General features: G+C 39.5%; 1 protein-coding gene across 1 annotated transcript in view; it reads left to right on the forward strand.

Moving 5' to 3' along the window:
• The first annotated feature begins 4090 nt into the window (after nucleotides 1-4090).
• Nucleotides 4091-26893, forward strand: part of ROR2 (ROR family WNT receptor 2) — a 141236-nt gene continuing 118433 nt past the window's right edge. Inside the window, exons 1-2 of the mRNA XM_005530048.3 lie at nucleotides 4091-4149; nucleotides 4689-4900. Of these exons, the coding sequence (XP_005530105.2) occupies nucleotides 4091-4149; nucleotides 4689-4900 (271 nt within the window). The remainder of the gene's footprint in view (nucleotides 4150-4688; nucleotides 4901-26893) is intronic.

Consider the following 26893-nt stretch of genomic DNA (forward strand, 5'->3'; position numbering starts at 1 on the left):
GAGACTAAATGCCAAGATCACTCTTTAGTGTAATCATAACAATTTCAAGGAGTATTTGAGTCATAAATTAAATCAGACACTCATGTTCTTGCTTAATTCATACAGTGAAAACCTAAACCCCAGTCCCTATTCAGATTTTTATCTTCAATAAGTCACACTGTAGTTGTTTCACTTGTTGGAATAATGGATACAGAAGAGAGATGCAGCCTATTCCCCCTTACAGTTTTTATGGCTAGATAGGTTTGAGGGTACATCAGTCTGGAGACACTGCAGGATGCTCAAACCATCAGGTGAGTGTGATTTTACAAGTTAGGGCAATTGGCTCTGGTTTTGGGAGTGTTGTCTGCAGTCTAACTTATAACACAAACAAAACACTTTGTTTATTGTTTCCTGTAGGTCATGAGAAATATCCTTGGTGATCTTTTAATAAGAGTGTTGATGGTATGAATGTTTGCAGATTTGTTTATTCTGTGGTGGGTTGGCTCCTGTAGCAGTACTACTTGACATGTTTGTGTATGTTGACCTAGGAACAAAAGCAAGGAGATGGCTCCTGAGCCTATGTAGAAATGGCTTTTACCTTCTGAAGGTAAAATAATTCCTTCAAAATATTTATTTTGACTATTTTAGTACACACAGACACATAGACACACATACGTATCTCTCAAAATCATGTATATTTAAAGCATCAGAAACACTGTTACAAAAGTGTGGATCAAAACCTGGTTTTTCTTTTTGTAGGAAAAGATTTTCTAATATTTTAGATTAGAAAAGTGTTTTTAACTTCTGTTTTATTTTAATATTTACAAGGTTTGGTTCATTAAAAAAAACCCAGCAAAACAACAAACCACAGAAGTGTACAGGTAAACTGTAAACAGACAGTTCTTTATATGAATAGCTGCTCCAAACTATTTTCTTTTTGTTCAGTGTTTCACTAACTAACAGTGATTCACTAACATTTATCTGATGACCAACAGTCTCATCGAATTCAAGTGCTATGCTCAGTGTCTGAGCAATCCCTTGTGCCTTCCCACTTGCATCCCAAGCTCTCCAGTTTGTTTGCATACAATGGCAGAGCTCTGGTAAGTAGAGTAGAACGTGTCCCACTCTTCTGCACAGTGTACTTTGACCAAATCAGTCCCTGAGGACCTAGATGTTGAGGTTGAGAGCCCAGCTCTACATGGCTTAGGCTGGTATTTACTGGGCCAGTACATAACACTGAGCACAATCACCTCAGTTTTCTTGCAAAATGTGCTCTTCAGAAGACAGTGACTAAAGTTGTATGGGTGGTCAGAATCAGGCATGGCTTGTCAGGAATCTCAAGCATTGTGGCAGAAAAGTTTCTGGATCTCTGTGTAAGTGGTCTGTCATTGCTGTGGCAGTTCTGAACATGAATAACTGATCACACAAGGAATGCTTACATCTGACAGGATTCAGATAAGAATGAATATTCAAGGCTAAACAGGTTAATGCATTCTTGCATTACAAATTTGGAGTTTAGTGTCTGAATCCTATATTTTATGTCCAAATCCTTTTCTAAGTTTTGGCCAATGGTGGGAATCTGTATGTACTTTAATTTTGGAGAAGAAAGCCCCAGAGCTGATCCTGAAAATGTGATAGGTAGGTAATGTTTTTTGTGCTGCTTTCATCACAAGAGTAAAAGGATCAGGGGGGGAATTAATTTTTTTACTAAGGATAGAGTACCAATTAAAACCTTGCAGGGTGGTTATCGACACACGAAGACCTTCAAGTTGGGACCACATTTAATCTTACACTTTCTTGAAAGTCATTTTTGTTATTTTTATTATGAAAACAGACAAAAATGGCGTAGGGAATCACCCAAATTCTGTCAGGGATTCCCAAGGAAGTTCATGCTGAATTCCGGCTTTGCCTATTGCTCCTAACTGCTCCTATCAGGCACATACCATATGGTCATGCAAACAGATATGTGCACAGCTTTTTCGTTCTCAAACAGTGACAAAACAGTGACAAAGTTTGAGGCCATATGCTGCACAACACGAGTGATCTCACTAATGGCTTACATGAATTGGGGGAACCAGCTCAGAATGTGCAGATGTTCCATGTGTCTTTGCTGTACGTGTTTTTCTACAATACAGAGAAAGAATTTGTACTGTGGTTTCTTCACTGTAGTGACTTCACTTGCAATGTGAAATATAAATAGCAGTTTTTGTGGTTAGTGACAAAATAATTTGTGGGGCTGAAGGTGACTTAGATTCTCAGTAGCTAACTTGGCCTAGTCATTTAACCTTCATGGCAAACCAGTTTACTCTCCCAAATCAGAAAAGTTATTCACAAGCCAAGTTTCTATTAAATGCTAATTTATTCCCAAATGCAAAAAGTTGTTTTGTGAGATCTTTGAAAGCATAAGAGAAAAATCAAAAATATTATTTATTGGGATGATTATGCAAAATGTAGACTAATTTATGCAGATATTTTTGTTTCCTATTAAGGTTGGGAGGCGAGTAACACAGCTGTATGATCATAAATTTCAGAGGAACATGGAGTTTGAACTTGTAACCTTTAGGCAGGTAATTGTTGCAGTTTTTAACCACCTAAACTTTGTTTTAAAAGTCATAGCACTGTCTCTGTTTTAGTTTCTTGGGGACACTTCTTCAAGCTGATTTTATTTATCAATGTGTAACCAAATTTTTTTGTTGATGCAGTGCTAAGAGGTGTTCTTAATAAAAGAAGGTGCAGAAGGAATTGATCTTTATGACTTGAGCTACAAAAAAAGGGCGGGGTGTGTGGAGCTGTGAGGTCAGGATTTTGATGCAGGTCTCTGCTGTTAGTTATACACTGGAAAAGATAAAAAGCGAAGTAGATTTTCTAAGTGGTCATAACATGTCTGTAACTGGTAAGGTGCTGTAAATCACTGATATGCATCAGTCTTTTCACTACAGAAAGGAAATTAAAAGTGAGAAACCATCTCCAGCCCTATGTTGAGCTCAAGTCACTCATCATCAGAAAGATTAAATTATACTCCCAAAATTTTGGAGGAATGGGGGGAATTCAGTGTGGCAGGAAAAAGGATTGGGTTGATCAGGGAACACATAACTGGTCATTTCAATGGAAATTAAAAAGTTTAGGTTTTTTTGGTGTAACAACATAAAGGTTGAGGTGTGAATCTGTCATTTTATGTCATAGGGAGAAGAATAGTAGTTGCACAAGAGAGAAGGAATATAAACTGATCTGAATACATATAGTCTGGAAATTAGGGGAAAAAAATAAAAAGAGGCAAAAAATATAAAAGGCAAAATCTGGAGCAGCCTTTAATCCAAGGAATGGAGTTTATAAAAAGGATCATCACTACTTTTACCTTGGGTTTCATATGTTTATGAAAGGGATTTTAAAATGTGTTGTTGTGATGGCAAGGGGCTGAAGTCAGTCAGTCCTACATTCCTGCCAAAGAGGGATCAGGACCTCCCTTTGTCATTCTTAGGTGCCAGAAGAATTTTCAAGATGGAACAGAAAACTTGAGGGGAAAGAAACAGGGTGCAAAAGGATGAAGAAAGACCATGTTGTAAAGTTTGCCTTTGTTTGCGTTAAGAAGTAAATTTAATAGAAAATCAACTTTACAAAAATTATTGTGAATTTAGAGGTTGGTTTAGAGAAAAACTTAAAGGGATTTGTATGTATTCAGCATCACCCAGCATCAGCTCTTTAGAAATGAAATCTAAAACAAATGTATTTACAGAGAAGACATCTAATTAAATATGCTGTTAAATTATAACTTTAAAAGTGCAGCAATTCATTGGCTGAACTGTACTCTTGGAGCTTATATGTGGTAGTTAAAAGAAGCCTGCTGATAGTTCTGCATTACCTTAGAATACTGATTTCTTTGAACTGTAAACCCAAACCAAGACAACTCCTTCTTCCCTCCTTTCCCCCCCACCCCCCACAAAAAAAAAAAAAAAAAAAAAAAAAATCACTTGGAAAAGCTTACTTAAATTGTGCTCAGAATGCTCTTATTTCTGGTAGTAAATAACTTGGAAATGTTTTGAAACTTTACTGGCTGCAGAATATTTTCTTCCTGCTGAAGACAGAAAGCAAACTTTACTCTTGACACCCTATCATGAGAGAATCGGTAGAGCACCGAGAAGATCCCAGCTGTGGTGGCCCTTGCCTCTCGGAGTACGTGCCGCGGGGATGACGCCCCTGGGCGTTTTAGGGGGCAGGAGAAAATGTGTTAAATCAATTGTTTTTAACTCTGTAGGGGTGCAAAAACTCTTCAGTTGTGCAGCGGGAAGGAAGAAGGCAAAGGAGAAAAGCCTAGCGGTTTTGGCCGAGGTGCCCTTCGCCCGCTTCTTTTTGTTTTACTGGGGGTTTTTGTGAGGAAGGTTGCAGGCTCCTGAGGCTTCTGGGAGCAGGACTCGCCTTTCAGAGGGGGCCCCAAGTCCTGCTGGCTCCTGGTGATAGTCGAGTGCGGAGGGAAGAGTGTGTGCGGACTCGCCCGGGGCCGGGGCTGGGGTCGGAGGCTGCCCCCGGCAGAGGGTGCCGGAGCTAAGGGACTGTCCTTGCCCTGTCCGCCCCTCGGCGCCGCTCCCCTCCCCTGTGCCGGGTCCCGGGTGACGTTCGGATGCTGGGGAAGGAGGAGGAGGCGGAGGAGGAGGAGGAGGAGGAGGGGAAAGGAGCGCGGCTTCCTCCGCCCCCAGTCGGGGTCGGTCCGTTAGCGGCAGCGCAGGGCCGGCGCGGCGGTCCCCGGGACGAGTTCGCGGCGGCGCCACCGGAGCCCTCTCCGCCCGCAGGCGCTGCTCCCTGCGGCTCTGCGGGATCATCCCGGCGGGCAGCATGGACCCTGCGGCGGCGGCGGGACTGCGGGGGGCGGCGGGCCGCCTCCTGCTCCTGCTGGCGGCTGCCTCGCTCCTTCTCCTCCGAGTGGCAGGTAAGGAGCGGGACCCCTGCCTGGAGGGGAGGATGCTTCTGCTCTTCCAGTAGGGGTGTGTGGGGACAGGGGAAGCAGGGAAAGCTGCTCCTGTTCCTAGGAGAATTGCGCGTGTTCATTTGGGACCGGCGGAGCCTCCAGCATCGCCAGGTGACGATTCATGTTGGCAACTTTTTCTTTCTTATATTTTTTCTTTTAATTATTTTCCCTCTTTCTTTTATTTTTTTAATTTCTCGTTTTCTTTCCTCCGTCCTTTTTTTTTTTTTTTTTCTTCCTTCTTTCTCTTTCCCCCTCGGTTCTTCTTGGCACAATGGAAACCTGATGTTGCGTTCTTTACGAGGGGGCGGGGGTTGGCAGGAGGCGAGGGCGGCTAAAACTTTTACCCCGAGCGCATCTCCGCGCCTCTGCCCCCGTCGGGCAGCAGGCGCTTCGTGCCTCTTTTCGGCCGATTCAGAGCTCCAAGGCTGGTTGGTAGCCGCTGCGGGGTGGGGAGGGCGTGCAGGGTGGAGGGGAAAAAAAGGAGAAAACAAAGGAAAAGTTCGGGGTTTTGTTATTGCCTAGGGTGAATAGCAATGAGTGGAGCTTCCTGCTTCACTCTGCCCGCCCTTCAGCACTCTCCTCGGAATGGTTATAATAATGTGTTATTATTTGGGACGTTGAGTCTTGCCAGAATCTCAGCGGGAACCACGAGGGGATTAAAGTTGAGTGGGCGAGGGGGCAGCCGCCGTGCTTGCAGCTCATGGAGGCTCGGCGGGATTTCTTTCTGTGTATTTTTGGGTTTTAGAGGGTCCCATTTTCTCTGTATACCTGGACGACCCTCAGGGATTGAGGAGGTCAGACTCTGGGCTCAGGAAACACTAGGACGCGCGGTTCAGTGAGCTCCGCGATTGTTTTTAGGGCTGAATAAACTGTCCCTATTAACATCTGACCTTGCGCCGTGGCAGCAGCGGTGCGGCCGCTGAAGAGATGCCACTTTGTCCGGCATCTCCGAGGGCAGCGCCGTGATTTACAGAGACCTGGAGGGAACGTGTGGGGCTGGAGAGCCACGATGGTGTAAGACACAGTTCTTGTTAGAGAAACCACATAAATATCTTTTTTTAAAGGATATTTCTTAAAATTTTTCCCTCCTCCACTCGCGCCAAAGTTGTGTGGTGCTTTCAGAGCAGGAAAGGGGAGGCTTAACATTTTCGTTTTCTCTGGGATGTGAAATGCACCGTCGAGGTAGGAGCTGCCGGATCCAGCTCTTTGATCTTTCATGAAGCCATTCTCTGGAAAATTGCCCTCTCCCCCTCTGCAGCAGATAAACCTTCCTCTCAGAGTCCTTCCCGGGAGTCTTTGCCGAGGGACTGAGGGAGTAGATGACAAGGCTGCACCATTTCCATGCCAGGTTTGTAACCCTTCCCGTTCTGCTCTCACCGGGCAGCGCGGGAGCTCGGTGGGTTAGCAGTGCCTTCCTCCCCCGCCTTTCCCGGCTTTAACTTAATTGCACCGACGTGCTGGAGGAGACCGATGATGTCTTTAAGGAAAAACAGTGATGCTGCAGATTAGAGGGGACTTGTTAATCAATTGCACGTTTGAAAGAGCTTTTCTTCCCTTTGTTGCTTTCTCTAATCCATTTAGCTCTCCCCGGGAGGTGACAGATGCCTATATTTCCTGTTATTCAGCTCCGGGGTCTTGCCATTTGTTGCCTTGCCATGAAGGGAGAGGGTCAGCAGAAAGCTAGGGGTCTGGGCGCTTTCCGGGGCGAGAGCAGGAGGCGGGCACGTTACAGTTCGCGGATTTGGGGTCAGTTCCCGTCGCGTTTATTTTTCCTAGAGCCTTTATTGCTCCCTTTGAAGAGGCTGCCCCGCTGCTCGGCCCCTCCTGAGGGGTCCCGGGCTCCGCGGATCCCCCGGGGCAGCAGGGAGGATGGCGGTCGGCCTCTGACTCTTGTGAGAGGAGATGCCGGATTGTCTGTCCCCATCCCCGCTTTATTCCCTTTACCCTGAGCAGCTCGGTCTGTTTTTCGAATGCAGGGGGAGGGAGGTGTGCACAAGTATCCCGTGAACTTCTTTCCTTTCTTCCTTCTTTCCTTCCTTCTCTTGCCCCCAGCGGCTGCTCGAGAACACCGACGCTGGTGCATCTGCCACGGCCAGGCTCTCTTTGCCGTCCCAGGGTCTCCCCACGGCTCCCCGCAGGCTGGAGGGGTGCGGGGTCCCGGGATGCTCTGGCCGGGAGCGCAGCCTGGCGCTGGGAAAACGGGCCGGAAAGGCGCTGGGAGTGTGGCAGCGTGCCTCCGTCCTCTTTTGTGGGCAGGGTACTGCCCCGTCCGCTTGTATATGCTCTCAGGAGACATGTCAACCTTCTCGTCATAAATTACCATTAAAAGTGTTTTGGAGGTTTATCTTTTATTTTATTTTTTTTCTTCAGCGCTACCCTATAACAGGCTTGTGATAATTAATCACCTCAACCACCTGTAGAAAGTGTGGACCCACTCTACCTCGATAGGCATGAAGTTTGAGACTCCATTTTCTTCTCTGAATAAGCAGCACTGTGGTTGAGAGCACATAATCACAGCAATAAATTCTTGTGTACTTCTATTGTTGAGGGGCATTCTTCTGTTTAATTAGATTTGCTGAATGGTAAACAGAGATTTGCAATCTACATTTCATTTAAAGATTTATTTTTGAAAATGTTATTTCAGCCTTTTCAGTGTTCACTTTTAGAATATGGCCAGGTGAGAGGCAATGTTGAAAATTTTGATGCACAATGGACTCAGCCTGCAGACTTTTTTGTCCCCTTGCCATTTTTGTCCCCTTCCAACTGGAAGTTAATGCTCATGTGACTTGAGAAATATGCAGAATGCAGAGTTTTAAAAAAAAAGAAACAATCAAAACACTGTCAACAGGATGTCTAGGAATGAAAACATAATGGTAACTCATGCCTATGATTTTGAAAACCTTGAAATTTGTAAACCTCAACCTAACTTCATAAAAGGAAAAAAACCTTCTAATTTCTGAGACTACAATGTTTGTGGAGAAATAAATACAAGTATGGATTACTTCTGAATGTCTTTAAATGCCTAACTATAAAAAGTTATAAAATACTTAAATCTTGAAAGTTGTGTAAGATTTAGCTCTAGCTCCACCCTGACTTTAATAAAAGAGATTCAGCTTTGGAAATTGTACACAGGTCACCTGATAAAAGTCAGTACCTCTTTGAGTACAAGGAGTTTGCAGATAGCTTTTAACAAATTATATTGACCACATTAACTATTTTTAAGTCAAATCTTAATCAAACCTTTCTAGTGTTAATTAAGTTGTTAGTTTAGTAATGAAGTTTATCTTTGGGTGAAGAGTTGGCACTGATATTTTTTTTTCCCCCTTGACTGACTCGATTAAATTAAGCACTTGTAGTGGAATGGCACTTTTCCCCTTAGTCTCTTTGTTGCTGTAAACAGCACAGAAATGCAAGATGCTAGAAGAAAAGGATGAGATGAGAGACAAGGCAAATTAATCCTATTTAGTAAGTTTTCAGTTGTTTGCAGAAGAGCTAATCTTTTTTCTAAACTCACTGCACTTTGTCTAAGGTGTGAACAGCTTTCAGGCATTGGCATGGAAATATGTTTGACCACTAACTGGGAAACTGACAGTCTTAGTCCACCAACCAGTGACAAGGAAGAGTAAAAGGAAAGAACGGTAAGAAATACTGAGTTTTGTTTGATAGCTGTGACAATCTTCTGTATAGAAGGCTTGTGGAGTCCTTTTCATGGCTTGTTTTCAGAGTCTTAATTTCACATTTCAGAGTCAATAACAATGTCTTTTAGAAGCAGTCATCATCTCAAGCTTTTAATCATACTTCTGATTGAGAGAATTTGTTTTAAAGGTCTCTTTGTATTTATTTTTTAACATTGCAGACAAAGAAAAAATATTAGGCAAACTTTCTTTCATTTTTGAAAAAAATAATAATTCTTTTTATAGATGTTCTCTGTTGCTTTGTGTGGTTGATCAGAAAGAAGAAATGCTAGTTACAGTATTCCATCTAATTTATAGCATCTGTCACTATGTTCTCTGTGCAAAGAATGGTTTGCTATTTAAGTTTGTTTATTCATTGTGAGGCTGTTGCTTTATAAAGGAAGTTGTCATTAGGCTCAGCATGTCTGGAAAGTATGCAAGCACTCAAGTCTTCTAATCCAGTGACTACAAAGTAGTTAACGCTTCAAAGAAAAGGAACGACAGGATTTTGTTGCACTGAAAAAAAATGCATTGTTTGTTAATCCTACTTTAAGCTGTTACTTTACTAAAGACTGCTACAGCGTTGCTAGTAATCATTTGAGACAAACATGGATTTTACTTGAATTACTGTCTTTTCTCTTGGTTTTGTCTAAACATAAGTAGTGAAATGTCCCTTACCAGCTTTTTGCATTTACTTTTTCTGGGCCTTTGCCATACACCAATATTCACCTGCAGCATCCCGCTGGATAGTTTTGCTGATGTTTTCCACAGACTTGACTCACAAACAAGCTTTTTCTCTTGACATCTGTTTGTCCTCCTTGACCAGCTTGGGAAAGGACTTCCACTTCCTCTTCCAAGTGATGCCAGCCAGTGATCTTTTTATTAAAACTAAAAATGACCATACATGACTTTCCTAGCCTTAAAGTATACTTTTTCAAAAGCCAAAAGGTGATCTCTTTGCCATAAATTGTGACTTTGTCTTTTAGATGGCAGTGGGCAAAACTTTCATTTAAGAACACAAACAAATCTGCATTGTAGTATCAGGAAGAACAAGAAATCACAATAGAAATACATTTCACTAAGTAGTGTGCTATTATTGTGACGGGCATAAGTAAATGAATTCCACCAATGCTGAAGACCCTGTGTGAGTATCCAACATTCCATCCTTCTGAGCTGGATTTAAATCAGTCTGTGTGTATCTCCTGGAGTCACTGTGCACATGCATCAGTGTATGTGCTGCTTCATGAAGCACAGGGAACATGCTCCTCTGTGCTGGTGGAATTGGCCCTCATGTATCTCGGTGCCTTCTGGTTTTGCTATAACGTGTGCCTGCCTTTGATGGTGAAGAGTGATATAGTAGCTGAGGGAAAGGAAGGATGTCATAGTATTAATGGTTCTCTAGAAGGTATTCAAAGAATGAATGTGCCTGTCCCTCTGAGTCCAGAGCAGAGTTCAACCTCCTAAAGAGAATGCTGTGTGGCTGGTGAGGGTGGTTGTTTCACACACACCTGAAGCTCTTGGTTTATTTAGTTAAATCAGCAAGCTGGCTCCACTGGAAAGTAGCCATAGAGAAAAAAGTTGAAGAATACATGGACAGAGAATTAGCACAACAGATAAGGGCATTTTTTTCTTCCAATGTAATGATTTTTGTTGAAGCATCAGGAAGGTGTTTTGTCTGGGTACAGCTTGCAGAAACAACAAAGTGAAATTAATGGGGAATTATTGGGGGTCACAGTTTTCCAGAATTTGGTTTTGAAGTGGGAGTAGCTGAATCAGAAAATTAGAATGGATCCCAAATTTGCCATTTTTTCGCTGAGCAATCCATCAATGTCACATGGGAAACACATCTAATGTACCTTTTGGATTTTAAGTTTCTAATCAGATGTGATTTTAAGTCAATAGCAAATACAATCAGTATTCTTTCTTGATCAAAAAGTACCATGTATATATTGTCATACTTATGAAATCTCTACTGAAGTTAGATTTCTGTCACGTACTTCCTTTGTTGGACTTCCTTTTATACAAATGGCATAAACATTTAATTCTGTAACTCCAGGTTACTTATCTTCTTCATGCTTTGCCACTTGTATTCATCAGAACTGCTCTAGGGTGTTCATTTAACAATTCATCTGGTAAGTGTGTTTTCAAGGTGATGTAGTTTCTATATTTTCCTTGTTTTTTGCAGTTTAACACCTTAACATTATTTTTTCCCCCCTGTGGTATTGTCTATATAAGAAGAATAACCTGACTGGTTGTATAAAGGAGAGGTAAATTCTGTAAGATTTCTAAAATTCTGAAGGCTTATTTTTCAGAACAATCTACACAACTGTCTAGTTGAATCATACATGAAACTATCAATGGATTAGTTCTCTACCAGAGCAATAACACAGTCACATATTCAATTATTGCATAGACAGAGAACATATAATGTACCACAAAAAACAGGAAGAATTTTATTCACGTGTCCTTAAATAAAAAAATTATGGCTTGGAAATAACAAACTCAAGATTTCAAGTAGTCAGAAACCCTCTCCTAAGTCAAATGAATAAACAAACGAACAAAAAATACTGTATATAAGTCTAAAAGAGGAATTGCAGAGCTCTACCAAAGGCAACTAGTGAAAGTGGCAGGCTGCTGCACAAATGGAGGAGGTTGCTTTCTTCCATGTCTGCAACAGAATAGATGGATGTCATATATCTAACTTGCTTCTAAAGGAGACACAAAAGATGTTTTTGAAGAACAAAGTTCAGGGGCAGAGATAAGCAGCCTAGGACCAGGTTAACTCAAAATACACACACCTCAGATGTTGGAGCCATGTTTCTCAGGAAGATTTTAACATTGCTCCTTTTTGTTTGATGGATACTAATCTTTCACTTCTGAGGCCCTTAGCAAGCTGTAATTGTTGAACTTTTTTTTTTTGCACGGCAAGGCATCATTAAAAGAAGTTACCTCCTTTCCCCTCCCCAGCTCTTCATATATATATGTAAAGAAATAATAAGTAAAGAAATAATAATTGGAAATTGGTACAGTATGTCCATGTGAGAGCAGTATGATAAAACTTCAGTTGCTTGTAGGACAGCCAGTGCTGGCAGAGGGGGTTGCACATAGAGGGACAGGAGGTCTGAGATGCAGCAGTGCTGCTTCAGATCAGATGGTGTTGTGGGACCTTGCTTGTTTGTTCTTCCTCTTCGGAAGCAGAGCAAACAAAAGTCTGATGTATAAGAATAAGATGTCTCTGGAGGAAAAAAGCCAAGAAGGACTGTTCTAGAAACATTAATTCAATTTGCCTGGATTTGCATGAGAAATTATTCATATGAATATATCAATTGTTGAATATTGTTGAATAGAGCAAGGTCTGAAAATAAGAAAATAAAAAAGAAAAGAAAAATGGTGTTACTTGGCAGTCTTGGACTACAGCAGCTAAGTAACTTTATAGTAGGTTCTGTCAATCTATGGTATGAACCAATAATAAAACTTTGAAAGCTTAAGATGCCCCAAAAATGTATAAAATTTTCTGTGCCATTCATCATCTTGTATTTTAGGAAGAAGTTATAGGATGTAAAGAGAATGCTGCAATATTTCTATGCTTAAAATGAGAGAGCATGGGATATAAGTTAACAAATGGTTTGGCTGTGGTTGTTTCTAGTTTGGAAAATTGACACAGCAGAAGTGTGTTATAGAAAAAGCCCAATAATAACACTAGAACTGGTAACATTGCAGCAGTATTTCTGTATATAATAAAATTTATCCCTTCTTAAAAATCCAAAAGCATAAATAGGAAAGTGAAGGCTGCAGACAGGGAGCCCAAATATAATATGTACCCTTTTTTTTCAGGCAGTAACAATCCTGTTCTGATACCAAATATGTGTTGGTTTCCACATCTTGCTGACAAACTAGAGGAGTGTTTTTTTAACAAAATATCCTCTTGACATGTGCTACCCTGATGGATATTTGTCAAGTAATACAAAACTATGGAAACTGCATATCAGAGAGCTGACTGAACAAAAATTAACCCTGCAGGATCCAGGTCTGGCCAGGCTCCCTGAACTGGCTTCCCTCCAGTCCCATGGATCCACCGGCACTGGTGTGGGGAAGAGACAATAGATGGCTGGGAGGGCAAGCACATGGCAGCCCTGGCAGGGCAGCTTAAATTGCCATGGGAATTTACTCCTGGAGACAGAAAATTTGATATGCAAAAGTATCGATATAGCTGTATGAGCTGGACATTTTAGAGACGATTCCACAATATTATTGTAACTGATGCCTGTGTAAGATTTGAATTGTGCAGAGTGAAGCTGAACTTGTGCAATTTAAGTAAGAAAATTCTCATCTGCCTCAAAAGTCTAGTCTGCAAACAGGTGTTTGATTAGTTGTCAGATTCTCACCACAAACTGTCCTAGCCATTTGTCTTTGTGTTAGAACTCTTGAGTCTTCAGCAGTTGTTGCTTAAAGCTGCATTTCAGGAGTCCACTGAGTTTTTAATTGCATTATAGGTGAGAATAGATGATCTTTGAAATTAAAGGTCTTCATAAAGCACTGAAGTTTGGTTTTTTTCACACAATAAAGGAAATGGACAGAATCCAAGTTATGTGAAAATTAGAATTCTAAAGACCTATCAAAGCTTTCTGAGTATTCTGTAAGTTGAAAATACCAAGAATATTGTAGCATCTGTCTGTAATTACTCCTTTAAATCTTACAACTTCCTGTGCAGAAATACAGATCATGCTTCTTTTTGAGTAGATGTGAAATATTTCTTTCAGCAAGTTGAAAAGAAAAATGGGAGGAGCCTATGGCAGAGAAACCAGAGAATTGCATTCATATAAGAATTTCCTTTACTGGGGAGTGGGAAATTAAAATAATTTATGATACCCTAGGAACTCTGTAGTTGAAGGATGAGCTGAAACATAAAAAAATGTTTTAAAAATTGTTGTTATAGTGGTGGTTAATGATGACTCCTTTCATGGTAGACCAGAATACCTTACAAAGGGAAAAGTGGTAGTAAGTAGATAAAATTGCAAGCTTGAGTAGGATCTGAACCAAACCTACATGAGGAAAACACATCTGCTGTTGCTTCAATTTTAAAAATAACTGTGCTTCTTAGCTCTGCCTGGAAACAATTTAATACAACAAATTGTTTTTTAAAAAAGTATTTCCAGCCAGACCAGAAGCAGTACTTAATAAATACCTTGAAAGGGTGAGTCTGTTCTTTAGGCTTAGTTTTGCAAACTCAGTGAATCTGGATGTTTATATCTGAAATTACAGATAGGAATTCAACCCATTTCTCTAAAGCTGATGTCACATTTATCTTTTTCTCTCTGGATCAGTGTAGAAATATGATTCAGAAATCTGTTCTCTAACAGGGGTAGTAGAGAAACTGTTACAAAGTTCATGATACTGTGGCTTTCAAAGCAACAGAAAAAACCCAACTGTGGTTCTTTCTAATTTTATGTCTAGAGAGCTTTTGGATAATGTTGCTCTTGAGAAAAATACACTTTTTTTTGCTAGTGTTTTATTTAAGAACATACCATATGTAGAAAATATTTTGAAGAGGATCATGCTAGTCAAAGACAAGAGTATGCAGAGTTAGAAAAGAGAAGTTTCAGAAATTGAAATTCAGAATTTGGTCTGTAATCCAAAGGCCAAATTTAAAGTCAGGAGTAGCTTTGATTCTGGGCTTTAAGGATGATGTGTTTATGCTGGAAAGGGCTGCAGAGACAAAGGTGTTGATTTATAGCATATTTTCAGAATTACAAAACCTGGAAAATGTTATCTCACATTTACTGAACACTTACTATGTTGACAGAGGCAATTATTAGAAAGTCTTAGTTCAGTGTGAAACCGAAGAGTAAACTAGATGCAGTCTCCTTCTTGCAGGCAAGGCCTTAATGATCAGTGAAATACTTGTAATATCATCTTTACTTGTACTAAATCAGATTGTCATGTGATTTATCATTTCTAGAAATAGAGAAAAATCAAATCTCAATACTGTGGCATTAGGCTCTGTAGAAATTTTTCAAGTGCCTTTACCTCTGTTATATTTTCTAGGAAGATCAATGTCTTCTGTAACCACAGTATCACTGGGGGCAAAAGGATCTAAAAGGACTTTGAGAGACTGGATTATTCTCCAAGACAGAATCAACTTTAGCTGGCATAGCCTTATCTCCAGAGGTGACAAGAACAGAGATTTAGTGACTTCTACAGGCAGGCATGCAGGCTTATTGATTACTTATAATTGTTCGCAATCCGAGTGCATTACTTCCTTTTACAATTTATTCTTCTACTTCTTGTAATTTTACCTGATTTTATTTTTGTGGTTTCTGAAATATTTCCTCAAATTTTTACAGAAATAATTCCTAAAAATTATCTTATATCCTTGCAGATATCTCTCTCTTAACACCCCCTTCACCTCACTCAGTCTGTCCTCTTGTATCTTATTTTCTGAATCTCATGGTTGTACTCATTCTTCTGCCCTGGATGTTCTCCAAGACATCTTTATTGAAGTGTGCTAACCAAAACTGGTATATTCTAGCTCATGCTGTACCAGGACCAGCTGAAGGAAGATGATTGCTTCCTATATTTACCAGATGACGTTTTGTTTCCCAAATTGAAGTCTTACTGTTTTGTGGCAGGGTGGCCTTGATCAAGTTCTGATCCACTCCAGATCTTCCACAAAGAGTTGTTGCCAAGTCCCTGTCTGGTACCAGTGAAATGGTTTAAGCAGGAAACATTCTGCCTGTCTTCACTCTCTTGCCCATCTTTATTCCCACACTTTCCACACTATTTTTTGCTGGTGTTTGATTCCATTTACTTAGACCAGAATGTTGGGAGCACCTAACAGCTTGGTGTTGCCTGTGGAGTTCAGTAAGGCAGATATCCATAGCCCTGAAACTTGTGAGGCTCCATTGTTTTAGTTAACCACCAAGACTTAACTGTAATGGTTTTCTAAGGAGCTGTCATTTGCCTCTATATAAAATTTCATGTTTCACCTAAGAGAATGTCATAGGGAACAGCTCCCTCCCCACTAGCACCTTCAGGATATCATTCCATAAAGGACAGTAGATATCATATTATGGGCCTTGGGAGCTAAACTTCCAGCAGCAGCAACTCTTGTAACACGTGTAAGTCTCTGCTTCTATGGTTCCTTCTTAAATAATTTGCCTTTCTGTAACTTTCATCTCTATAACTTTGGTAAGGTACCTTTTCATATGGTACCAGATTCATCAATTTGAAAGGCAGTGAGTTCATACCTGCCTATTTCAGAAACTGATTCTTTTTTTCTGAGTTCAGATAAAGCCCATAGAAAATTTTGCAAATGACAGTTTTCTCTCTCTCACTCTTAGTATCATGTCTGCATCAATTTCATGGCTTAAAATTGTACCCTTTAAGCTCACATTGGGTAATGTATTCCTACTTCTTTTACTCTTCTAAGTCCCATGTTTAGTGAGTAGCTGCCTGCTGCAAGACCAAGGCAATTAACTAAAACTACTCTGGCTTTGGAAACATATGATATAAATTAATTTTTAAATATTAATACTTAAGTGAAATAAGTCTTGGTTTTAAAATTGTAGAGCTGATGTGAGAATAAATAGGTGTAGTTGTAATTTTTTCTACAGGGTTCTCCTTTTTTCCTCATCATCATTCCATCCTCTTCCTTTATCTTATTTTTCTGTTCTTTGATTTAATGATTTTCTCTATAGCATGTTTCTTTCTGATATTTGGGCATTTTGTTTAATTGTTTTCTTTCTGACTAATTCTTTGCCCATTAAATAGCACTTCAGATCTCAGGAATTCACAGACGTGCTATGGATGCCTACTAATGATAGAAAATAATTCAGTGATGCACAGTGGCTGTTCCTAGCTGTCTGGAAAAGAAGTTCCTGGACAGCAGGTAGGATAAATGCCTCCAAAGAGGTGGTTTTCGGTGACTGAGCAATTACCATGTTCCTTTGTGGCTCATGTTGCTTGAGAAGCTGGTGGTATCGGCACCTGTACTTATTTTAACATGAAATAGAAGACTAAAGCATGGAAAGAGTGGTATGGGAACAGGCTGGTGATGATGGACATGTCTGAGCAGAGCATCTGGACTGTGATCCAGTTTATAAGGAAAATAATGTCTGTGGGGTGTAGAAATTAGGTTAGGGTTGTAAGAATGTGTGACAGCAAGTTTAGGGGTGTTTAATGTGCTCATGAGTGTGGAGTGGCAGAGAATTGGAAACTTCAGCCACTGCACAATCGTCACCATTGCTGCAGTGCTGTCTTTGGGAATGTCTTACCTTATACTGTGGTTACCTTTTTCTTCTTCAGGACACACAGTGTAATAATGGCTATGTCTTTCACCCTGCTTTTATAGCTAGCTTTGCTTAGGAAAATGAAGGGAAGTGAAATTGAGTCCACTGTGATGGCCAGTCCATATTTCAAAAGCCATGTTGAGTTTGAAACACTCAGCATGAGTAGAGGTGTGAAGGAAGATTTTATCATCTAGAGGTTCTAACCCTTTGGGAGCCTTAATTGTGCAGAAAAAACAATGGACTCTGCTTGTTTAGGAAAAAAAACATGCTTTGTTTTGCCACATGCCAAAACCATAGTTATGAAATAGTGAAAATCATTGCATCCTTTATTGTTGTACATGTCTAACATATAAAAGCTGTTTGTGGTTCCACCCCCCTCCCCCATTTGCTGTTTTTCCTAAAGTGGGGATTAGTTTCCCCTCGCCCTTTTTATTTTTTCTTCTCCCACCTTTCCTTTCTTCCTCCCCCTTTCCTTCCTTTCCCCCCCTCTTTTCTTTCTTTTACCTCCCTTTCCTTTCTTTTCCCCCTTTCCTTTCCTTGCTTTCTTTCTTTTCTCCCTTTGAACTGATGAAACCACTCTCTTTGGTAATTCTGAGTCAGTTGGGTCAGTCCTGGGCTTTTCTGTGCAGAGACTGCCAAGTTTCAGAAAATATGTGGTGGTTTAGGGATTTAGATATATGTCCAAAAGCGACAAGATTTGAGACCTCCAAATGTCTTTAATTTAAAACCATAATTTGGAATGGATCTTTCCTGAGTCCTAAGAGAAAAAAGCCAATATTTCCATTTATACAATTAGTCATCATTCTTTTCACCATTAGGGCTGTCCTTCCTCCTGAAAAGGCCATGGTTTGTTTTGCTGCCTTAACAAAAATGAATTAAGTTGATTTAATGTTCTGCTTCATGATGAAGTGTCTTATCTAGGTCATAGTTTAGCTGTTAACAAGGTATTTATGAAGTGGTAAGAATTCTCCACGCTGTGGTGAATTGAGTCTCTAGAGTGGGGCAAAATGCTATTTAACTAGCAAATAAAGCAGTTCAACTTCAAATTATGTCAAAGTTGAATGCAACAATTTTAATCTTTTAGTAACCCCCTAAATATGTAGTGTGTCTGGAACTGCTCAAAACTTCAGTAATTTGACCTATGCTATAGAAAAAGCATTTCATATAAATTAATATTGTAAGTAGCTATCCAAGGAGGGTTTTTTTTTTTTTAATTTAGAAACCAAGTTAATACTTTTATAGTATGTGCAGATTGTAAAACACAGCTAAAGACAAAGAACATATTCCTGAGCTCACTTTTTTGGTACCCAAGACTTGTTTTACTGGCTTATCAAATACTGTGCTAAATCCTTGTAAGTATTTGAAGCTGGTATTTGTGATATTTGCTTGGGATTGTTTTGTCTGCCATGTAACAGTGATATCAGCAGATATTTCCCTAATTTCTGCATAGTTCTTATTGGTGGTTAACATGATTACAGCCATAGTGGTGAAGGCACAGGCAGTAGAAGTATTCGTGTTCTGTGTGTTTCCCAGACATGCAGTGTAAATACAATCTTTTTAAAAGGAATTCTGCATGAACCACTGCTTCACCATAAAAAGGTTTCGGAAAGAACATGGTTGGGTATTTAATTTATGACAGCAGCAGTGGTTTGTTTCTGTGTCTCTCATGTTTACTACAAAAAGTTGTATGTGAGCCCTCTCTTCAGTTGTGTATCAATTCCCTATGAACTCTCTTCAATTCTGTCTTCAGTTGTGTTATCAGCAGACCTTATGTCAGGCATGATTTGTGATATATTGAATTTTGCAGTAAATACAGACTAGCACTTACATGATAAGTGAATAATTAGTGTCTTACATCATTAATTCATTGGCCATGTTTCATTAGCTGTAGAGTGCCACCCCAGCTCTGTGGAAATAGTTCTGTCTGGAATCTCAGAAACTTAATTTCCCTGTATTTAATTTACATGAACAGCCATTTCTGTGGAGTGCCTGTTCCTGGCTTCATCTAGAGAGGCAGACATTTGTAGAGTGCAGAGTAGAATAGTTGCTTTAATTTCTGTTCTTTGTGTTTTCATTTGTATAATTATACATCTGAATGAAAGTAAGTCTTCATGAAGATTTGATTTCCGACTAATATGTGTTTTTTTCATTAAGGTGATTTATAGTTCACTGTAAGGTTTTGTTGAACAGGACAACAGTGAGAGACACAATGAGAGAACCATCTAAAGACAAATTTGACTATGTCTCCATGAGACTGCTTGGTTAAGGAAGAATGTGAACCATGACTTATTCATACCTAAGATCCCACAAAACTGTTTGTACAAAAATCTACAGACTGTTCTGCCATTTCTCCCCCAAACAGCTGTCTGCTGGGATGAATGTTAAAAGATCTGGTTTCATGGGCATATTTTCCATTTTACTTCTAAAACAGTTATCTTACATAAAGATGAAAACATTCATTTGTCTCTCATGTAGTGGCATTACAAATTGCATGAGGAGCAGCTCTGTTCTGGGAGCAGTCTCTACATTTTGTATAAGGTACACAATTAAACTTTATTAATTAAGGTAACATTTATACCTCTTTGTTAAAGGAATAATGAGTTTTTAACTCTGTAAGGAACCAAAATTTCTTGTGAACATAAAGTGTTAATTTATTTTGCCTGAATAAAAGATGTACAAAAATTAAAGTTCACACCTAAATGATTATAGAAAATGTGAACTGAAAAACATTTCACTTGCCAGATACCCATTTTTGTCTTCTGCATTATTAGTGTTCAGCATCCAAAATGGAGTCTCATTTCACTGACACAGTCGTTGTTGTTGGTGGTATCTTATTTTGTAGAACAATAAAGTTGGGGTGTTTTTGGTTTGTTTTTGTCCCCATTTTATATCACAGCAAAAACTGCACATCTTTAATGGAAGTGGTGGAACAGTTCATTTTCTTAAAGTGAATTTTAAGATACTGATGACCATTGGAGTAGCAAACACTGCCAGGGCATTTTGTCTGCCATTAATTTTCCCCCCCTCATCCTGTGCTCTTTTTTATATAATTGTAGAATGCAGAGGCTGCTGCTGGCTACAAGGTAATACAAGGTAATACTACAAGAAGTGTATTGCCCATCTTCGGGTTATAAAATGGCACGATTCTGTTACAGTCAGTGAAACTTCAGTGAAGGTGTTGTTAAGCAATTTAGACTGTCTTAGACTTGACTGATAGTGTTTCTATGTCTTGAAGGTGTTTTAGATTAGAAAGTCTATGTTCAAGCAAACTGGCCTTCCCTTGAAACATTGTACTTGTTGTAAATAGCAACATTCCTCTTGTGTCTTATCAAAATGCAGGAAATTTTTAGTCTTGCATTTTTGCATGTCTTTGCAATTGCTTCCAGTTGGATTTCAAGATATCTGTTGTTTTTGTTTTCTTTTGTTTTTCCCTTTTTATTAACTTTCGTTTGAATGGTGGCTGAATAATACTGTTTGGATTGCCTTATTATAATTTATAGCCATTTATTATTTGCTTTTTTTCGTTTTTTTCCCAAGGGTAAATCAGAAAGGTGGGATATTTTAGGGTACTAATAGGCTAGGGATTTTTTCTGAAGGCAAACTGGTTAAAATGGAAGAAAGTTGAAAAATCCTGCTTTGTGCATCTAATTTGTACTATGTATATATTTTTATATATGAAAATATGTTTGTAAATGAATTGTAGTCTTCTCTGAAGCTTGAAAACTTTAATTTGCTTAAATGTCATTTTTTCTGGCTTAGTTTCATAGTGTATTGTCCTATACCTATTGACAGAACTTGATTTTGCATTTTATCTCAATGGAGCAAGTCTCACTGGAAATTTTGCTTGCAAATCTGGTTTAATTTACAGTAGTTTGCTTATCTTCAGGTTGATCTCTGTATTTTTACTGAGGGCAGGCTTTCTGAGAATGCTGGAGCAGTCAATTACACAGGCAAGCCAATGGTCACTTGTGGGGTTTTTCTTGACGGATTTGATTTACAGTGATCCAGTCATCCTGAAGAGACTGATGTTCAGTTGTGAGATGGACGATGTTCAGATGTGAGACAGGGCAAGGAATGACAGAAAATGAAAAGAATTGAACATTAGTTAGGCTCGACACTGAATAGGACAATGAAGTGGAAATACGCATCATTTGGGGAAAGTTAGGGTTGAAAGGGACATCAATTCCTCATGGGATCCAGGCCTCAAAACAGGGCTAACACTTCTGTGGGTACTCTGCCTATTAAATCACAAAGAAAAAGCATGTATCACTAAGGCATTTTTCATTTCTCTTGACAGTCCTTTACAGTTTCCTGCTTTCACATTTCCTTTTCTTCTGATCCTGCAAGAATCATCTGTTGAATTGAAAGAAATATGAGTCAAATGTCAACCTGTAATGCTTGACTGCATGAGGACTGATTTGACAGCCTGAGGTTGCCATCAGCATTTAATTTCTCTCTCTATGCATAATAGGAACGATACTCTGAGTCAGTGGGGAGTGGAGATCTTCATTGTTTACTGCTTTGAAGACGAAGTTATATAGATGTAATTACTGATAATACCTGACCTAAGCCCTTCCCCTTTAGCAGGCAATGCATCATTTTGTGATTTCTTTTATTTGCATGTTATACTTCAACTACATTTGAAAAAGAGTTGCTAAAAGTGTTGCCTGGCCTCAAGAGCAGTTTTTCTATTTAAACAACTGCTCTTTGTGATGCCCTTGACCAGCAGAATCTGGGCTGTCATTATATTTTCCTAATTTAGTTTAGGTAAATGCCCTCCTAGAACTTCTTTTTCTCTAAGAAATTTGAAAATGTTTTCAGGTTTATTACTCTACTTCTCAGCCTTTCAGAAGAGTTTTCTTCCCTTTTTCTGTGATCAGCAGACACTGTGTAAAGTTGTGCAGTTCAGAGTATAAGAACAAAAGGGAATAATGATTTCTTTGCATTTTATTAAATGTGTGCTGTTGTATTTTGTGTTGCATTTTGCAAATTTGGGAAACATTTACGTTGTATGCAGTGGCCAAATTTGGCCAAAATTTTTCTGACTTAGATACTTGAAATTGGTTGTAAAATTTAAGTAACTCCAAAAATAGGATATCTGCAGCTTTCTTCAGAAAAAACCCCATGTGGTTCTAAAATTTTAATGTTTTATGGCATTTACTTGTATTGTGACATACCATGCACAAGAAGAATATTTTTGGTAGAGGGTCGTACTCTGCATAGAAGTCAGCATTCATATTCTCCCATCAGAAAGATGGCTCAGTTCCAATATACAGTTGTAACTGTGAGAAGCATATAAATTAAACACAAAATATTCTTTTTTTCTTGTGTATTTACAGTGTCATTGTTTTGAAATTTATTTTTCAAATATTTTTTGCTGCAAGGCCCTGGATTTTAGCCTGAGTATTCAAGCTCACTTGGAAACCTGACTTGTTGATTCTTGGCCAGTTAATAGTTCCAAGTGGATGCAATTTAATAACCCTTGTGCTGTTTTGATTTGCCTCCCACACCATCTGGTCTATGTCTTTCTCCTGGTCTTTTTTTTCCCCTGCCTTAAAGGATAGTATTTTTTCAATAATTCAAACTTTGAAGCATGTCATCTGAAAGTGTAGCTTGCTCTGAAACTTCCCTGTGCAATGTGTATTCCCAGAAAGAACGCTTTCTGTATATACAGGAAAAAGAACATGAACAGGAACCTGTGGACAGGTTGGAATGGCAGGAATGTAGTGCACAGTAAAGATGCCTGTTTCTTCACACTGAAATATTGTTTAAACAGATTTCAAGAGTTAAATTATATCACGGTTCCAAGGTCTCCTGCACGGCTCTCTGTATTTCTCTCTAGTGGCCTCCAATCTAATTATTGGAGGGTGGCAAGAGATGTCTTCAAAATACAAAATCACTCAGCCTTTGATGATATGAAAGTTAAGTGTTGTAATGAAGCTCGTAGTCTATTAACTGAGGTTCTTTGTACTGGATTTTGTAAAGATAACTTTGAGTAGTGCTAATTAAGCTTAGATCTGTTTGTCATAATGTTTCAAAAATACTGGGTGAAAAGTTTGTTCATGTTGTGTGAAGGTGTAAATTCTTGACAACAACAGATTTTCAAATTTTGGGTGATCATTCACCTGCATAGTCTGGGTGCTCGTTCTTCAGCCTTTACGTTTTAAAAAAGTTCCTTTAGCCAGTGTTCAGTTTATTTCTGATTTATGCATGTTTTTTGTTAATCTGGTGTCTGTGTTGTGTAGTCTGGAAAGACTGAAGGGGTGGGTTTTGTTCTGCTCCAAGTTGTGGGTGTTGGCTGGGAGTAGCTACTGGAGAAGCACCAGGTGGCCAAGCAGTGGCACCAGCTGTCTGCACTACAGAGAGGGAAGGGAGGGATTAAGGTGTCCATCTCAGGTTTGGTTTGGTTTGTATTGCTGTCTTCACAGAATTCCTCAACACCTTCAGTTCAAATTGCACCCTTCCTCTAACAGGAGACAGTGGTGTCTGGCTCCAGGGTGGAGGTTGCCCACAGCCTTGTGCCCAGCTGCGCCTACTTGGTCTGTGTCTGCACAGCTGCCTGATTCCCCTGGCAGAGAATGCCAGCTAGGTGGGTCCAGATGGCCTGCAAGGCACTGGCTCCTGCTGCCTCAAGGATTTCACTCACCTGTTGCCCCTTCTGGCACCCCTTCACTTTACTGTCAGGTCCATGTTTCAGTTCTGTGACACAAACTCCTACCTTACACTTCCCAGTCTTGCTCCCCTTCTCTCAGAGGAGGAGCTGGCTGCTCTGCTCTAAGATGCCCAGCAATCCCTTGTCATAGGTGCTGGTATTTGTGAGCTAAATTTACAAGCATTGCTTAGTATTTTCTTCTTTCTTCTTTCCTAATCCTTGGTGCTCTACATATTTTAGAGTTCTATAAGAAGATGTATTTCCTTTTTCCAGAGCTATTCCTGTGATGATGGATAGGTCATCCTGGGGCAGAAAGCCAGAGTATGTACAATATCCATTTTGCCTAACAGAATTGGTCTGATGACATTTTGATGCAGTCCCTTCTACTTTTCCCCACCTCCTTCTTCTCAAGCAGTTTGGTTTTCCTCATCAAAAGACAGTTTTTAAATTTGCAGACTAGCGCATCTGTCTCTTCAATCAGCTCGTTTAAGATAAAGGCTTGGCTTCCACTTGTGGTTCAGTGAAGTTAGTTTATCCCAAAACCAGATCTGTAGATGCCAAAAACTGCACCTGAGCATATGCCATTTCCGTAATTTCACTGAGATGTAGTACAAATTATTTTGCCATTAGAATAAGCTTTTATTTAAGCTTTTATATAGTTCACAAGTTTTTGGCATGTTACTGTTTATTAAAAAGAATTAATGATTCAAGCTTGCATATATGTCTGTCTTATACTTTTATCAATTCTGTTTTATGGGCAATCTCTAGTAGATACCATGCTTACATCCAAAAGAAAAACAGCCCACAAACCTATATAAGTAATGGAATTTTTGAAAGCCTGTGCTATGTGTTATTTCTCACTATTTTCTGCTGTACTGAGTGTGATAATTTCAGCTTGGCTGGAAAAAGAACCCTTGTAAATATTCTCAAAAAGGAGTTTTCTAGTTGATTTATCTTGATAGAATTAAAGAATTAATCAATCTTTAGGAGAAGGAATTAGAATCTTGCTCTTTTATTTTTTTTTCTTGGCAATTTTTACACAACTGGTTATCAGAACAATGGTTTGATTGACATTTAGTCCATAGATATGACCTTTGGAAAGAATTTACTAGATTCTTTTTCCCTAGTTCTGCTAGTGTTTCATTTCTCTCAGCTGTGTAGTAAATGTTTAACTTGAAGTGTGTGGGAACAGTGTGTCTGTGCAAAATTGCATTTCAGGAGAATATCTGTACCAGAAAGCTTTATAGTCTCACCTTAATTTTGATGTCCCATTTTCCATAAGTAGAAATAGACCATAGCCCAGTTGAGGTTACCTGAATTTTCAGCAGTGTAAATTATTTTGTTGCCTTTTCCTTTTTCACTGTTGCCGTCAATGGTTGTTTATTGCACATGGCAGCAAACACCTTTCAGGATACCTGTGCTCCTCCTAGTCTCCTGATGCGCCTCTCACTCATGATGTGCTATGATTCAATGTCAGGATCAGACTAGATTATGCACTGGTCCTATGTACTTTATTTCCTTTTGGAAAGGTTCTTGGGCAGGGAAGAAATGAAGATGTACATCAAATTCTGTGCTCTGCTGACTCACTGCCACAGTGTGCTCTGTGGAGCATTCATTCCCCATGACGCAGAGAGATCACACTCCCCTCCTGTGAATCGTGGCCAGGGCATTTACGTTGCCACAGAGGGCCACATAAACATTTCAGGACCCAGCTAAAATAAAGACAGACTGGATATCAGTGTGTGTCTGTGGCACTAGGTTTCTCATAATGTGTGGATATTATATGTGTGGATAAAGCTTTTATAGCAGTGGCCCGTCTTCAGAGCTGGTAAGGAGAGGGATACAAGTGAGCAAAGAAACCCTTGACACTGGATGCTGATTTTAAAATCAGCTGTTTTTCTTGTTGAAGGAGTGACCATTAATTAATGCTCCATTTTCCATCCTCCCCCACCTTTATTATTATGAAGGGATCAACACCTAAGAGATATTTAACAACAGAATTACTGTCAGGTTTTTATCACCATGATAATCAGGTTTCTTTTGTCCTAATGAATGTCTAGCTGCAACTACTACTGAAACTGTAGTTTCAGTGCAGTGTATTACACAGCAATAGATCAAGTTGTCCATCACCATAATAGTGAGACAATTTGAAAATAAGATTAGTCTTGTGAATTCTGAAGAACTTGTTTGCTGGGGCGTGCAGTACTCTACAGAAAACAAAATATGTTGCTGTGGTTTTTTTGTGATGAAGGGCTGATTCAACTCCACAGAGACCGTCATGATCTCCTGTTAGTAGTGCAGGAGATGGAAGAGTGCCCTTCTCTCTTGTTTGACAGGCCATCATTTGAGGCTGGGAGTTTTGCCAGCTAGTGACCTAGTGTATCCAGTTTCTAATTTGGGTGAAATGTTATTGAGAAGGTGGTGGCCTGACAACTCTGGCATTTCCTGGGGTTCTCAGATTACTGTGACACCATGAGATTGGTTTTTCAGGCTGAGTCTTACTTGAGTTGAACCATTTTTACTGCTTGTTCTGCTAGGAGTTTACCTGTAACCTGCAGACTGAACTACTTTTTATAATTGTTACTTATCAGTTATTAGTATTGCTATTGAAGATTTTGGGAAGAGTCTTTATGTGCAGATGCCTAGTACCTTACATTCTGAAGAAAGCCTTAGAGGGAGACATTTACCACTGCTTGTCTTCTGGGAGCTCAGACTTTTCTTTCACTTTGAGCAGTACATACAGTGACTTAGATGCTTTTGAAGCATGAGATTCTTCCATCACCTCTTGGAACATGGTTGATGAGTTATATAGGGTCATGAGGGAATGAAATAGATTAGTGTTTCCCTAAAACTAGGTCTAAATGAATGCAATTGCTGTGTTTTGTTTTGTTTCCCCTGAGGATCTCTTGAGAATGGGAAAAGAATGTAGGTGGCCATGCGTTACATCCTTAAAGTAAGGATGTTTTTCATGGTATTCCTTTGGGATCTTCTCTGGGTGTGCCTAAGTCTTCAGATGATGAGCATCACCCTCCCTTCAAAACAGGCTACAAAATAAGGAAAAAAGCTTGTCAGAAATCTGGAAGCAAAGTTTTGTTTTCAAGAGAAGTGGTTGGAATTGGTGGCTGCCAGTCTGAGGCCAGACTCTGTTCCTGGAATTTAAACATATTACAGGGAAGATGATCTTGGGTTCATAACCTGCTTATTGCATTTCTGACTGTAGTAGAAAATACTTAACAGAACAACAAAACATTTTTAACTTAATGTAGACAGCTTTTCTCATTTTTTTATTCCGTTATTATTGCCTATTGTATTGCAAACTCTAGTTTCTTTTATATTTTAC

The sequence above is a fragment of the Pseudopodoces humilis genome, chromosome 4, assembly GCF_049639895.1.
Source record: "Pseudopodoces humilis isolate 2021_Gansu_Grassland_sample_001 chromosome 4, ASM4963989v1, whole genome shotgun sequence".
In the NCBI taxonomy this organism is placed as follows: Eukaryota; Metazoa; Chordata; class Aves; order Passeriformes; family Paridae; genus Pseudopodoces; species Pseudopodoces humilis.